The following is a 12973-nucleotide window of genomic DNA, read 5'->3' as shown; positions in this document are numbered from 1 at the left end:
GGGCAGGATAAACCGCACAGTCGTCACTGTCGTTCTTTCTTGAATTCTATAGAGTTACTCATCTTCTTTTTCAAAGTGCTGACACTAAAAACTTTCTTTGGCCCCATGGTGGATTATTTTTCAATCATAAATCTAAAAAAATAACTTACAAAAATTTGTCACAAACGTGCGGATTCTTCATTTGGAAACTCGATTCCGTGGAAAGATACGCGCGCAAATCGACTAGTTTCTTTTGCCAAATGTGTAGTCGTACGACAACCGTGACGATACACGTAAAACGGGGCAAAATTCGGGCAAACATTTCCGCCGAAAACCAGATCCTAAGGGATATGGAGTAAACAAAACCCAAGATACCACTGTTTTATATTTATTTACATAAATATAAAAAAATGCATGGATGTACTCTCTCAGTTTACGACATGTCACAGTGTTCTGACGCCCCTCCATGAATAACTTTAAAACTTGGGACTAAGGTTGTCACGATACCAGAATTTCAGTAGTCGAAACCTATGAATTTCTACAAATCTCGAGGCCGCAAGAAAAATACAAAAAATTGAACCCATGTACTTTGTAATTCACTATTTAAGTGAAAAGTGTTTCAAAGTGTCAAGTATTTAAGATCACTTCTACATCTTTTTGTACAGATTTTAAATTGCAGTCACAGGTGCCACGAGGTAAATAGACATTCATAAAAGAACAATGTTCTATAAACTCCCAGTATATCTAAAAAAAACATACTGTGCTTATAAATATGCTCATAAATAACAACAATAAGCAACTATTTTACATTCTAAAAAGAGCAGCAGTGTTACGGAGCCTTCAAGTACTGTATATAAAACAAATTGATTGATTGATTGGAACTTTTATTAGTAGATTGCACAGTACAGTACATATTCCGTACAATTGACCACTAAATGGTAACACCCGAATACGTTTTTCAACTTGTTTAAGTCGGGGCCCACGTTAATCAATTCATGGTGAAAAATAATATTATTTCAATTAGAGATGTCCAATAATATCGGCCTGCCGATATTATCGGCCAATAAATGCTTTAAAATGTAATATCGGAAATTATCGGTATCGGTTTCAACCTCCCGATTTTCCCGGCAGACTCCCGAATTTCAGTGCCCCTCCCGAAAATCTCCCGGGGCAACCATTCTCCCGATTTCCACCCGGATAACAATATTGGGGGCGTGCCTTAAAGGCCTACTGAAATGAATTTTTTTTATTTAAACGGGAATAGCAGATCCATTCTATGTGTCATACTTGATCATTTCGCGATATTGCCATATTTTTGCTGAAAGGATTTAGTAGAGAAAATCGACGATAAAGTTCGCAACTTTTGCTCGCTGATAAAAAAAGCCTTGCCTGTACCGGAAGTAGCGTGACGTCAGAGGAGGTAATATTCCTCACAATTTTCCATTGTTTACAATGGAGCGAGAGAGATTCGGAGCGACAAAGCGACGATTACCCCATTAATTTGAGCGAGGATGAAAGATTTGTAGATGAGGAACGTTACAGTGAAGGACTAGAGAGACAGTGATGGACGTATCTTTTTTCGCTCTGACCGTAACTTAGGTACAAGCTGGCTCATTGGATTCCACACTTTCTCCTTTTTCTATTGTGGATCACGGATTTGTATTTTAAACCACCTCGGATACTATATCCTCTTGAAAATGAGAGTCGAGCACGCGAAATGGACATTTAAAGTGACTTTTATCTCCACGACAATACATCGGTGACACACTTAGCTACTGAGCTAACGTGATAGCATCGTTCTCAAATGAAGATAGAAACAAAATAAATAAACCCCTGACTGGAAGGTTAGACAGAAGATCAACAATACTATTAAACCATGTACATGTAACTACACGGTTAAAAATTCTCAGCCTGGTAAGGCTTAACAATGCTGTTGCTAACGACGCTAAGGCTAATTTAGCAACTTAGCAACCGGACCTCACAGAACTATGATAAAAACATTAGCGCTCCACCTACGCCAGCCAGCCCTCATCTTCCCATCAACAGCCGTGCTCACCTGCGTTCCAGCGATCGACAGCGCGACGAAGGACTTCATCCGTGGGTTTGGCGGCAAGCATCGGCTAGGCGTCTGCTAAGTACCGTAAGTAGTCCTTGTTGTGTTGCTGTAAGTATTGTACTTAGCCGCTAATACACCGATCGATCCCACCTACAACGTTCTTCTTTGCAGCCTCCATTGTTCATTAAACAAATTGCAAAAGATTCACCAACACAGATGTCCAGAATACTGTGGAATTTTGTCGAAGAAAACAAGAGGCTTTTGTATCGGGTCCGATGGGGTCCAACCACTTCCGCGGATTTTGTGACGTCACGCGCATAAATCATATCCAAAGGAGTTTTTCAACCGGAAGTGTGGCGGGAATTTTAAAATGTCACTTTATAAGTTAACCCGGCCGTATTGGCATGTGTTGCAATGTTAAGATTTCATCATTGATATATAAACTATCAGACTGCGTGGTCGCTAGTAGTGGCTTTCAGTAGGCCTTTAAAGGCACTGCCTTTAGCGTCCTCTACAACCTGTCGTCATGTCCGCTTTTCCTCCATACTAACAGCGTGCCGGCCCAGTCACATAATATATACGGCTTTTACACACACATAAGTGAATGCAACGCATACTTGATCAACAGCCATACAGGTCACACTGAGGGTGTCCGTACAAACAACTTTAACACTGTTACAAATATGCGCCACACTGTGAACCCGCACCAAACAAGAATGACAAACACATTTCGGGAGAACATCTGCACCGTAACACAAGATAAACCCAACAGAAAAAATACCCAGAACCCCTTGCAGCACTAACTCTTCCAGGACGCTACGATATACACCCCCCGCTACCACTAACCCAACCCCCCCAAATCTCCCGAATTTGGAGGTCTCAAGGTTGGCAAGTATGCTCTACTATACCCTGGACTGAAGCTGTGTGCCTTCATTGTTTTTGTAGCTGTTGTTTTGAGGCATGTTTAAAAAAAAAAGAAAAAAAGAATGCACTTTGTGAAAGTCAAAGTATAGTATTTCCCACAGTTGTAGTGGGTATCAGGATTATCTCAGGGAGAGCATGTCCCAAATTCCAAGCTGCTGTTTTGAGGCAGTTAAAAAAATAATGCACTTTGTGACTTCAATAATAAATATGGCAGTGCCATGTTGGCATTTTTTCCATAACTTGAGTTGAGGTTGTTCTCTTATTTTGGAAAACCTGGTTTTTGATTGATTGATTGATTGATTGATTGAAACTTTTACTAGTAGATTGCACAGTACAGTACATATTCCGTACATTTGACCACTAAATGGTAACACCTCAATAAGTTTTTCAACTTGTTTAAGTCGGGGTCCACGTTAATCAATTCATGGTAAAGTTACATTGTTTAATGCATCCAGCGGGGCATCACAACAAAATTAGGCATAATAATGTGTTAATTCCGCGACTGTATATATCGGTATCGGTTGATATCGGAATCGGTAATTAAGAGTTGGACAATATCGGAATATCGGCAAAAAATCCATTATCGGTCATCTCTGATTTCAATAAGTGCTAGTGTGACATCATCATGTCATTTGTAATGGAATAGGCTAATAATAAGGCTAAAACATGTATTTAAAGACAAATCTTTGTGTGTTGTTTAAATATTATCTCATTATGCTACCACCGTTTTTGGTTTATTTCTAAAATGTGACATGTACCATATGTCCCGACAAGAAATCTGCGTTCAAAGAACTCCGGCTTATTAGTGATTCCCAGAGCCAAAAAAAAGTCTGCGGGCTATAGAGCGTTTTCTATTCGGGCTCCAGTACTCTGGAATGCCCTCCCGGTAACAGTTAGAGATGCTACCTCAGTAGAAGCATTTAAGTCCCATCTTAAAACTCATTTGTATACTCTAGCCTTTAAATAGACCCCCCTTTTTTTAGACCAGTTGATCTGCCGTTTCTTTTCTTCTCTCCTCTTCTCCCCTGTCCCTTGCGAGGGGGAGTTGCATAGGTCCGGTGGCCATGGATGAAGTGCTGGCTGTCCAGAGTCGGGACCCCGGGTGGACCACTAGCCTGTGCATCGGTTGGGGACATCTCTGCGCTGCTGACCCGTCTCCGCTCGGGATGGTTTCCTGTTGGCCCCGCTGTGGACTGGACTCCCGCTGATGTGTTGGATCCACTGTGGACTGGACTTTCACAATGTTATGTCAGACCCACTCGACATCCATTGCTTTCGGTCTCCCCTAGAGGGGGGGGGGGGGGTTACCCACATATGCGGTCCTCTCCAAGGTTTCTCATAGTCATTCACCGACGTCCCACTGGGGTGAGTTTTTCCTTGCCCGTATGTGGGCTCTGTACCGAGGATGTCGTTGTGGCTTGTACAGCCCTTTGAGACATTTGTGATTTAGGGCTATATAAATAAACATCGATTGATGATTGATAAAAAACGCTGCATTGAGCAAATGGCCCCGAGACCACATTTGCCTTTTTTAAAGTGTTTCCAAATGACAGAAGAGTGTGCCCAAGCTGCATTTTCTCAGCACTTATGGAGGTGATAAACCTTGGATTGCACGCTTCTAGAAGTTTTCTGCACAGTGTGGTAACGCACACTCCCTGGGCTTGTGGTGGCGGACTTCCACGCTCACTTTTGCGGCGAATACGTTCCGCTTCTATTTGATTAGTGAATAAATGCATGACCCAAGATACACCTGTCTTTCACTTTTAATATGTACCTCTATTTGTTAAATATAGCGACAACATGGCTAAAGTGATCACAGATCATTTCTACTAAGTCTTATTCACTAGCAAAGCGGGTATGAGGTGTGATGTGAAGCAGTTATGCTACACTGACATACTTCCATTATCGTTTATGAGCGAGGTTAAACAGGAAGCGCCACACCCGCATTCGTGACAGGCTTCCTTAAATAAGCTACAACATGGAAACACTGGCTCCTTTTTCTTAAATATAGCAGGCATTTCTCCTTCGATGCTGACTCAATGTTCACACACTGAAAATTGACGCAGCTAGTCAAGGAAAACATTTTTTATAGTATTCGTCACTGAAGATAGTAAAAAAAAAAAAAAGCAGGTATCAATGTATTTTTTGTGTGTTGGTATCAACTTGGTATCGAAGTATCGATTTGACAACCCTACTTTGGACATTAGTGTTAACACAAGCTTCGCTCAGAAATTTGTTACGTTTGAACACATTACTTTCTTCCCTTTTCCCCCTTTCTAGTGTGTAAGCCAAGCACATGTTTAAAGGTAATAAAATGTGCTCTCTTTTTTTAATTACAGTTTTATTTAATGCCCGTATTTTATATTTGTATTACTTAAGGGTACACAAAAATTTTGGTTCGGTACGTACCTCGGTTTAGAGGTCACGGTTCGGTTCATTTTCGGTACAGTAAGAAAACAACAAAATATACATTTTTGGGTTATTTATTTACCAAATTTGTAAACAGTGGCTTTATCCTTTTAACATTGGGAACACTATAATAATTCTGCCCAAAAATAGAACTAGCTCTGTGTGTGATGGATGTGAGCCACCACTAGGCTGATCAGTGCAACAGCAGGCAGTCATGAATGCTAAGCATAACAATAACATACATAAACACACAGAGTCCATTGCCAGGGTTAATGTGGTCAACATATATAAAATAAATACTAAATAAGATAAGGCTCAGAATGGTTTCTTAACAAAACCTTTCTACAAATAAAGTGCTTTTTTTGATTGATTGATTGAGACTTTTATTAGTAGATTGCACAGTACAGTACATATTCCGTACAATTGACCACTAAATGGTAACACCCGAATACGTTTTTCAACTTGTTTAAGTCGGGGTCCACGTTAATCAACATTAAACTGCCTCAAGTTGTTGCTCAGATTAAATAAAATGACAAAACTTTTCTTCTACATAGAAAAAGAGCAACATTAAACAGTTTCAAGTCAACTCAGCCTCAGATTAACTTTTCTTTCCCCCCCCCAGCCTTTAACCCTGGTGACTTTCACTCAATCTTCATGTTTTTTGCCAGAAAAATCAGTTTATCCACATTGTCTGCAGAAAGAAGAAGTGGGTCAAAATCTAGTTTTTAATGCAATATGGTCTTAAATCTGCTGCTATAAAAACACCAGCGACATTTGTTATTGCTTTAGCCCTGCCTGACTCGCCGAGGAGAGGCTGCTTGAATGCGGTGTTTGCACGACGCTCGTCTTTTTCTTCGTTGAAGCGATGTTCACTTGGGGGTGGTGACGCTTCAAATGGGTTAGCATGTTTGACGTGTTGCCAGAAGCATACCCTACCACTGCTAACAATGTCGGCAAACCGCTTTCGCTTTGTTGTCGTAGCCCGGTCGCTGCTAGCATGCCGTGTGTTGCGCCTCAGTGTGCATTGTTTACACAACGTGCGGTACGCTACTTAAAGGCCTACTGAAAGCCACTACTACCGACCACGAAGTCTGATAGTTTATATATCAATGATGAAATCTTAACATTGCAACACATGCCAATACGGCCGGGTTAACTTATAAAGTGACATTTAAAATTTCCCGGGAAATATCCGGCGGAAACGTTGCGGTATGATGACGTATGCGCGTGACGAAGTCAGTTTAACGGAAGTTATGGTACCCGTAGAATCCTATACAAAAAGCTCTGTTTTCATTTCATAATTCCACAGTATTCTGGACATCTTTTGCAATTTGTTTAATGAACAATGAAGGCTGCAAAGAAGACAGTTGTAGGTGGGATCGGTGTATTAGCAGCGGACTACAGCAACACAACCAGGAGAGCAGACGCGCTAGCCGGCGACCTCACCTTGACTTCCTACGTCTCCGGGCCGCCAAACGCATCGGGTGAAGTCCTTCGTCCTTCCGCCGATCGCTGGAACGCAGGTGAGCACGGGTGTTGATGAGCAGATGAGGGCTGGCTGGCGTAGGTGGAGAGCTAATGTTTTTAGCATAGCTCTGTGCGGTCCGGTTGCTAAGTTAGCTTCAATGGCGTCGTTAGCACAGCATTGTTAACCTTCGCCAGCCTGGAAAGCATTAACCGTGTATTTACATGTCCACGGTTTAATAGTATTGTTGTTTTCTATCTATCCTTCCAGTCAGGGGGTTATTTTTTTTGTTTCTATATGCAGTTAAAGCACGATGCTATCACGTTAGCTCGTAGCTAAAGCATTTTGCCGATGTATTGTCGTGGAGATAAAAGGCACTGAATGTCCATTACGCGTTCTCGACTCTCATTTTCAAGAGGATATAGTATCCGAGGTGGTTTAAAATACAAATCCGTGATCCACAATAAAAAAAGGAGAAAGTGTGGAATCCAATGAGCCAGCTTGTACCTAAGTTACGGTCAGAGCGAAAAAAAATATGTATTTTACTGCATTCTAGTCAGTCATTCTAACGTTCCTCGTCCACGAATCTTTCATCCTCGCTCAAATTAATGGGGTAATGGTCCGAATCGCTCTAGCTGCGTTGAAAACAATAGGAAAATATGAGGGAGTGAACAACTGACAACGTCACGCTACTTCCGGTAGGGGCAAGGTTTTTTTTTATCAGAGACCAAAAGTTGCGAACTTTATCGACGTTGTTCTATACTAAATCCTTTCAGCAAAAATATGGCAATATCGCAAAATGATCAAGTATGACACATAGAATGGATCTGCTATTCCCGTTTAAATAAAAACATTTCATTTCAGTAGGCCTTTAATATGTCCGTGTGGAAACTCGTTCGGTACACCTCCAAACCGAACTGAACCGAAACCCCCGTACCGAAACGGTTCAATACAAATACACGTACCGTTACACCCTTAGTATTACTGTATTTTATATATACAGTATATATAAATCCTTAATAAGTTCCATATACAGTGTCAGTGACTTCAGGGTGCGTGGACGCAGACAGTTTTATTACTTACAAACTTAGGAGGCAAAACCGTTTGGCTAAGGTTGCTGAGGCTGACTTCGTGTCCTGCCTGCGCCGAGGCCACCAGTCTCAAGGCAATGAAGAAGCCCTGAGGAAGGGGAAGAGAAAAAGGGAGTGAAACCCAGTGACTGGTGGGCATGTCAGCTTTTTTTTTTTTTTTTACAAATGATGCCTGTGTGTTACCCGTTTGTCCAGATAGCCTTTTCGCTCTGCGTCAGCCAAATCCCATATCTTGGAAGAAAAAAAGGGGGCGATTAAAGAAATTAAACACAACTTGCTTTATATTTATTATTTTACTTATTTTTTGTCTGGTTTTGTATTTGTTTTGTATCATCCTGTGAGGTGTACATTACTTTTTTTGTTCGGTTTGTACTTCATGAAGTTTTGCACTTGTTTTTTTGGTGTGTTTTTTGTTTGTTTTCATTATATTTGGATGTATTTGTTTGGTTTGTATGCTTGTGAATTTGGGCTATCCATTAGGTAAGACTACTTACTATGTTGAAGGGGCAGGAAATATAAGATTTTCTTCATCCTGTTCCTTCTCAAGCATAGGTGTGTAAATATGTGTTTAGTTGCTAAAGTTTAATTGTCTATTGATCAAAATTGCACATCAATGAAGGAGATAAATAAAAAAAATGAAATGGAAAAAATGAAATTAAACCATGTAGAGCAGTGTTTTTCAACCACTATGCAGTTTCACCTATTTGGGTTAAAAATATGTTTTGCAAAGCAGTAATTATAGTCTGCAAATGATATGCCGTTGTTGAGTGTCTGTGCTGTCTAGAGCTCGGCAGAGTAACCGTGTTATACCATACCATATCAGTAGGCGGAAGCCGGTAGCTAATTGCTTTGTAAATGTCGGGAACAGGCCGTGTGACGATGGTTTGTCGTGATCAAAATATGAAGGCGGCAGCGGGAGGCAGTGTGCAGGTAAAAAGGTGTGTAATGCTTGAACCAAAAATAAACAAAAGGTGAGTGCCCCTAAGAAAAGGCATTGAAGCTTAGGGAAGGCTATGCAGAACTAAACTAAAACTGAACTGGCTACAAAGTAAACAAAAACAGAATGCTGGACGACAGCAAAGACTTACAGCGTGTGGAGCTGAGACGGCGTCCACAAAGTACATCCGTACATGACATGACACACAAAAAAAGATAGCAACAACTTCAATACTCTTGATTGCTAAAACAAAGCCGGTGCGGGGAATAGCGCTCAAAAGGAAGACATGAAACTGCAACAGGAAAATACAGACAAAACAGGAAAAGCCACCAAAATAGGAGCGCAAGACAAGAACTAAAACACACAGGAAAACACCAAAAAAAAACTCTAAATAAGTCAGGGTGTGATGTGACAGGTGGTGACAGTACACTAAGGCTGAAACGACGCGTCGACGTAGTCGACGTCATCGGTTACGTAAATACGTCGACGCAGTTTTTGTGCGTCGACGCGTCGCATATTTACGTCACACTACCGTCATGGCGAAGCGCAAAGCAGACGATCAAAGCAGACGATGCGAGCGGTGCGAGCGAGGGGGAAAAGCATGCCAAAAGTGTGGGAGTATTTCAATAAACGGCCTAATAATGTTGTTGTATGCACACTGTGTCGAGCGGAAATGGCCTATCATGGCAGCACAACGGCTATGAACGAACATTTAAAAAGAAAACCATCAACTAGTCAATCGTCCGCGCGAGCATACGTTGTCATCATTACACAAAAACATGAATGTGTCATTTGTATCTGCTAGGGGTGTAACGGTATGTGTTTTGTATTGAACCGTTTCGGTACGGGGCTTTCGGTTCGGTACGGGGGTGTACCGAACGAGTTTCTAAGCTAAAGCTAACTTTAGCTGCTAAAGTCTTAACAAGCTGCTTCGCTCCTCTGCCTCTGTCTCAGCACGCAGCATTGTCCCACCCACACAATCATCTGATTGGTACACACGCAGCATTGTCCCACCCACACAACCATCTGATTGGTACACACGAAGCATTATCAGCCAATCAGCAGTGTGTATTCAGAGCGCATATAGTCAGCGCTTCAGCGTGGAGCAGATAGGTGTTTAGCAGGTGAGCATCAGGCAGCGGACTCGCCCCAAATGATAATAAACACCTTCCAGTCAACTACTAGTAACATCACTATGAGCCCGTTGACCTTCTAGAAATATAAACTGCAGCTCAGCTCACTCGCAGTCCTGGCTTGAGGTGAAGGCTAATTACTTCTCAGTTCCAGCCACATCGACCCCTTCTGAGCGCCTATTTTCAGCTGCTGGGAATATTGTAAACAAGAAAAGAAGCAGAGCATGTAGACATGCTAACCTTTCTTCATTACAACTGTTAGTCACTCACTGGAATGAGTAGAATTGGTTATTGTGTACTGTGTTGGACTGGATGTTTATTTTGCACATTTTAAAAGCAATACTTAATGTTTACAGTGCTCCAGAATATTTAGATTGGCACTTTTTTGTATTGGATGTTTATTTTTATTTTTGCACATTTTAGCAAATAAGCAATACTTTCACTTTTATTGAAATGTTTACACTGTTGTTACAGAATATTTCGTTTTGCACTTTTTTGTATTGGATGTTTATCTTTATTTTTGCACATTTTAAAGCAAAATAAGCAATACTTTTACTTTTGAAATGCTTATACTATTGCAGAATATTAACATTTGCACTGGATGTTGACTTTTATATTTGCACATTAAAAAGCAAATAAGCTACTCCGAAAAATACGGTATTTATTCAATTTGTATATGCTGTAAAAAAACAACTGATTTTACTGTAAAATTCTGGTGACTGAGCTGCCAGTTTTTAAAGTAAAATTTAAAAAAAATTTTGCAGCTTATGTAAAAAAAAATCTATTGTGAATGTATTATATATATACACATGTATATTCGTATATTACTCATTGTTAAACACGGCCCTCTGAGGGCAACCATAACTGCGATGTGGCCCTCGATGAAAACGAGTTTGGCACCCCTGGTCTACTGAGTTTCATTTTTTAATCATTTCTGTTGGTGGATTTTTTCAATGAAAATAACGCGCCTTGGCTCAAAAAAGGTTGAAAAACGCTTGATGTAGAGCAGGCCTGGGCAATTATTTTAACTCGGGGGCCACATTTAGAGAAAAAAATGTGTCTGGGGGCCGGTATATCTATTTTTAGGAAGACTAATACAAAACCTCACAATAAGTTTTATTGATTGAATGCTAAAACGTTATGACAGACCGCCTTAAAAAACGTAATGGAATTTTACATTTTTTTCTATGAACGATAAAACACTGAATATTGACAAAATATGAATGCCACACCCCCTTTCGATCAACATATTTTACAATCAAGTGAAACGCAACAAAAATGCAACAAACAATGAAATATGAATGCAAAGGGTAAAAAATAAACCCACCTACAATCTGATATATCTGATACATCACTAAGCTTTAGAACTTTGTTGTGAAAATCTCCTTCCGGTGCCTCGCCTGAGCTGCTGTGACGCAGATTACCATAGTAACTAATTAGATGACCATGATTGGTACAATCAACTCATTAGATTACCATAGTAACTGGTATATCATCCATAAGCGCAGATCCCAACCATTGAAATACTTTGTATAGTTCAAGACTTACGGTCATTAGAAAACATGACTGCACATCATAATGGCAGCTACACTTTCCATCTTAAAAGATCTAAAAAAATTATTTGGGAATGTCCGGCAGGCCAGATTGAAAAGCTTAACGGGTTGACATGTGGCCCCCGGGCCTTAATTTGCCCAGGTCTGATGTAGAGAACATTTATGAACATATGCATGACGTCATACCCTGCCCAGTGTATTGTCTGACAGCCCCGACTTCTTCAGGAACTGAGCCGCATCCCCAGCTGATACTTTGCCACTGCTAACCGGATCCAGCTGCAAAAGAGCGTATGGGAGACAAAAACAAATTAAAAATAAATAACTTTATTAAAACACAAACATAATTACTACCTGTCTGTAGTAGCTTTCGTACGCCGGGTTCCCGCTTGACAACTGAGGGGAAAACATAGAAGTATGATAAAAAAAATAAAAATAAAAAGCGTGTGTTTATTAAAGTAGGAATAGTTTTTGTTCCAATTGGGTTAGTTTTTATACGTTTTTTAAATTTTTTATTTCCTGACTAAAATCAGGCTCGGCGGCTCCTCTATACATAGTGACGCTAAACAAGCTAACAACTTGATTTAGACGACGAATTCAGCCCTCAAATGTCACACATTTCCCCCACCGGATAAAGTTAGATGTGGTGTCACCGTTGGAGAAGTTGGAAGTGTAAAAACGACTTCTAGGAAGCTTAGGTGAAAGTTATTACCTGGCTGAGTGTCATCAGCGCCGCCATGTTTCCTGGTGGTGTCTCTCCGGGGGCGTACGCGCACCCGCCTCACTAGCGCTGCGCGTTCACGTTGTAGCCTGTTCATTTCCGGTCACAAAATGTAATTATTAAACGTGAATTTATTAAAACGTGTGTACATGTTTATTTAAGATTAAAATATGACAGTAATTTCAATGTACTATTTTAATTGTATATATTTGTAGTTAAGTTTGTTTCAAAGGACGACCATCCATCGGTACTAAATCTTAAAATTTGCAAATTTAACCAATTTATAGTGGAGGCTGACAATTGTATGTTTTTGTACGATTAACATGATTATTTTGTATAGTATTATAGTAAATATATTATTTTTCCAGTACTTTCGAATCGTAAATATGGTGGGCGTGCATCATAAGATGATTGACAATTGCTTCAGCCTGTAGGAACATTTCCTGCTTGGGTTTAATTGGACAATTTCACAAGTGGGCGGTGTCTAAACGCTGGACATGTTGACTGACAGTGACAACACGTAAGCGACTGCCGACTTTTTATAAAATTTTAAGGAATAGGAATGTGCTAGTCGCGAAGTTAAGTCATTTATAGTTAAAAAAAAAAAAGTCTTGACCAAAAAAAAAAAGCAAGTTCCCTGACCGGGAATCGAACCCGGGCCGCGGCGGTGAGAGCGCCGAATCCTAACCACTAGACCACCAGGGATCA

General features: G+C 40.5%; 1 protein-coding gene and 1 non-coding gene across 4 annotated transcripts in view; both read right to left on the bottom strand.

Annotated features, from left to right (window-relative positions):
- Positions 1 to 12361, bottom strand: part of LOC133631541 (epidermal growth factor receptor substrate 15-like 1) — a 65254-nt gene extending 52893 nt beyond the window's left edge. For all 3 annotated transcript variants that reach the window (XM_062023836.1, XM_062023838.1, XM_062023839.1), the window contains exons 1-5: positions 12257 to 12361; positions 11899 to 11940; positions 11734 to 11823; positions 8108 to 8155; positions 7917 to 8012 (exon numbers count right to left, since the gene is read on the bottom strand). In XM_062023836.1, coding sequence (XP_061879820.1) covers positions 7917 to 8012; positions 8108 to 8155; positions 11734 to 11823; positions 11899 to 11940; positions 12257 to 12283 — 303 coding nt within the window. In that variant the 5' untranslated portion in view covers positions 12284 to 12361. The remainder of the gene's footprint in view (positions 1 to 7916; positions 8013 to 8107; positions 8156 to 11733; positions 11824 to 11898; positions 11941 to 12256) is intronic.
- A 537-nt stretch (positions 12362 to 12898) lies between these two features.
- Positions 12899 to 12970, bottom strand: trnae-cuc (transfer RNA glutamic acid (anticodon CUC)). Its single transcript has one exon. It is a non-coding gene; the product is annotated as a tRNA-Glu (tRNA).
- Between the last annotated feature and the right edge of the window lie 3 nt (positions 12971 to 12973).

This window comes from Entelurus aequoreus, linkage group LG16 (genome assembly GCF_033978785.1).
Source record: "Entelurus aequoreus isolate RoL-2023_Sb linkage group LG16, RoL_Eaeq_v1.1, whole genome shotgun sequence".
NCBI lineage: Eukaryota > Metazoa > Chordata > Actinopteri > Syngnathiformes > Syngnathidae > Entelurus > Entelurus aequoreus.
Note: the sequence above shows the minus strand (reverse complement) of the source record. Positions and strands in the feature narration are given on the sequence as shown.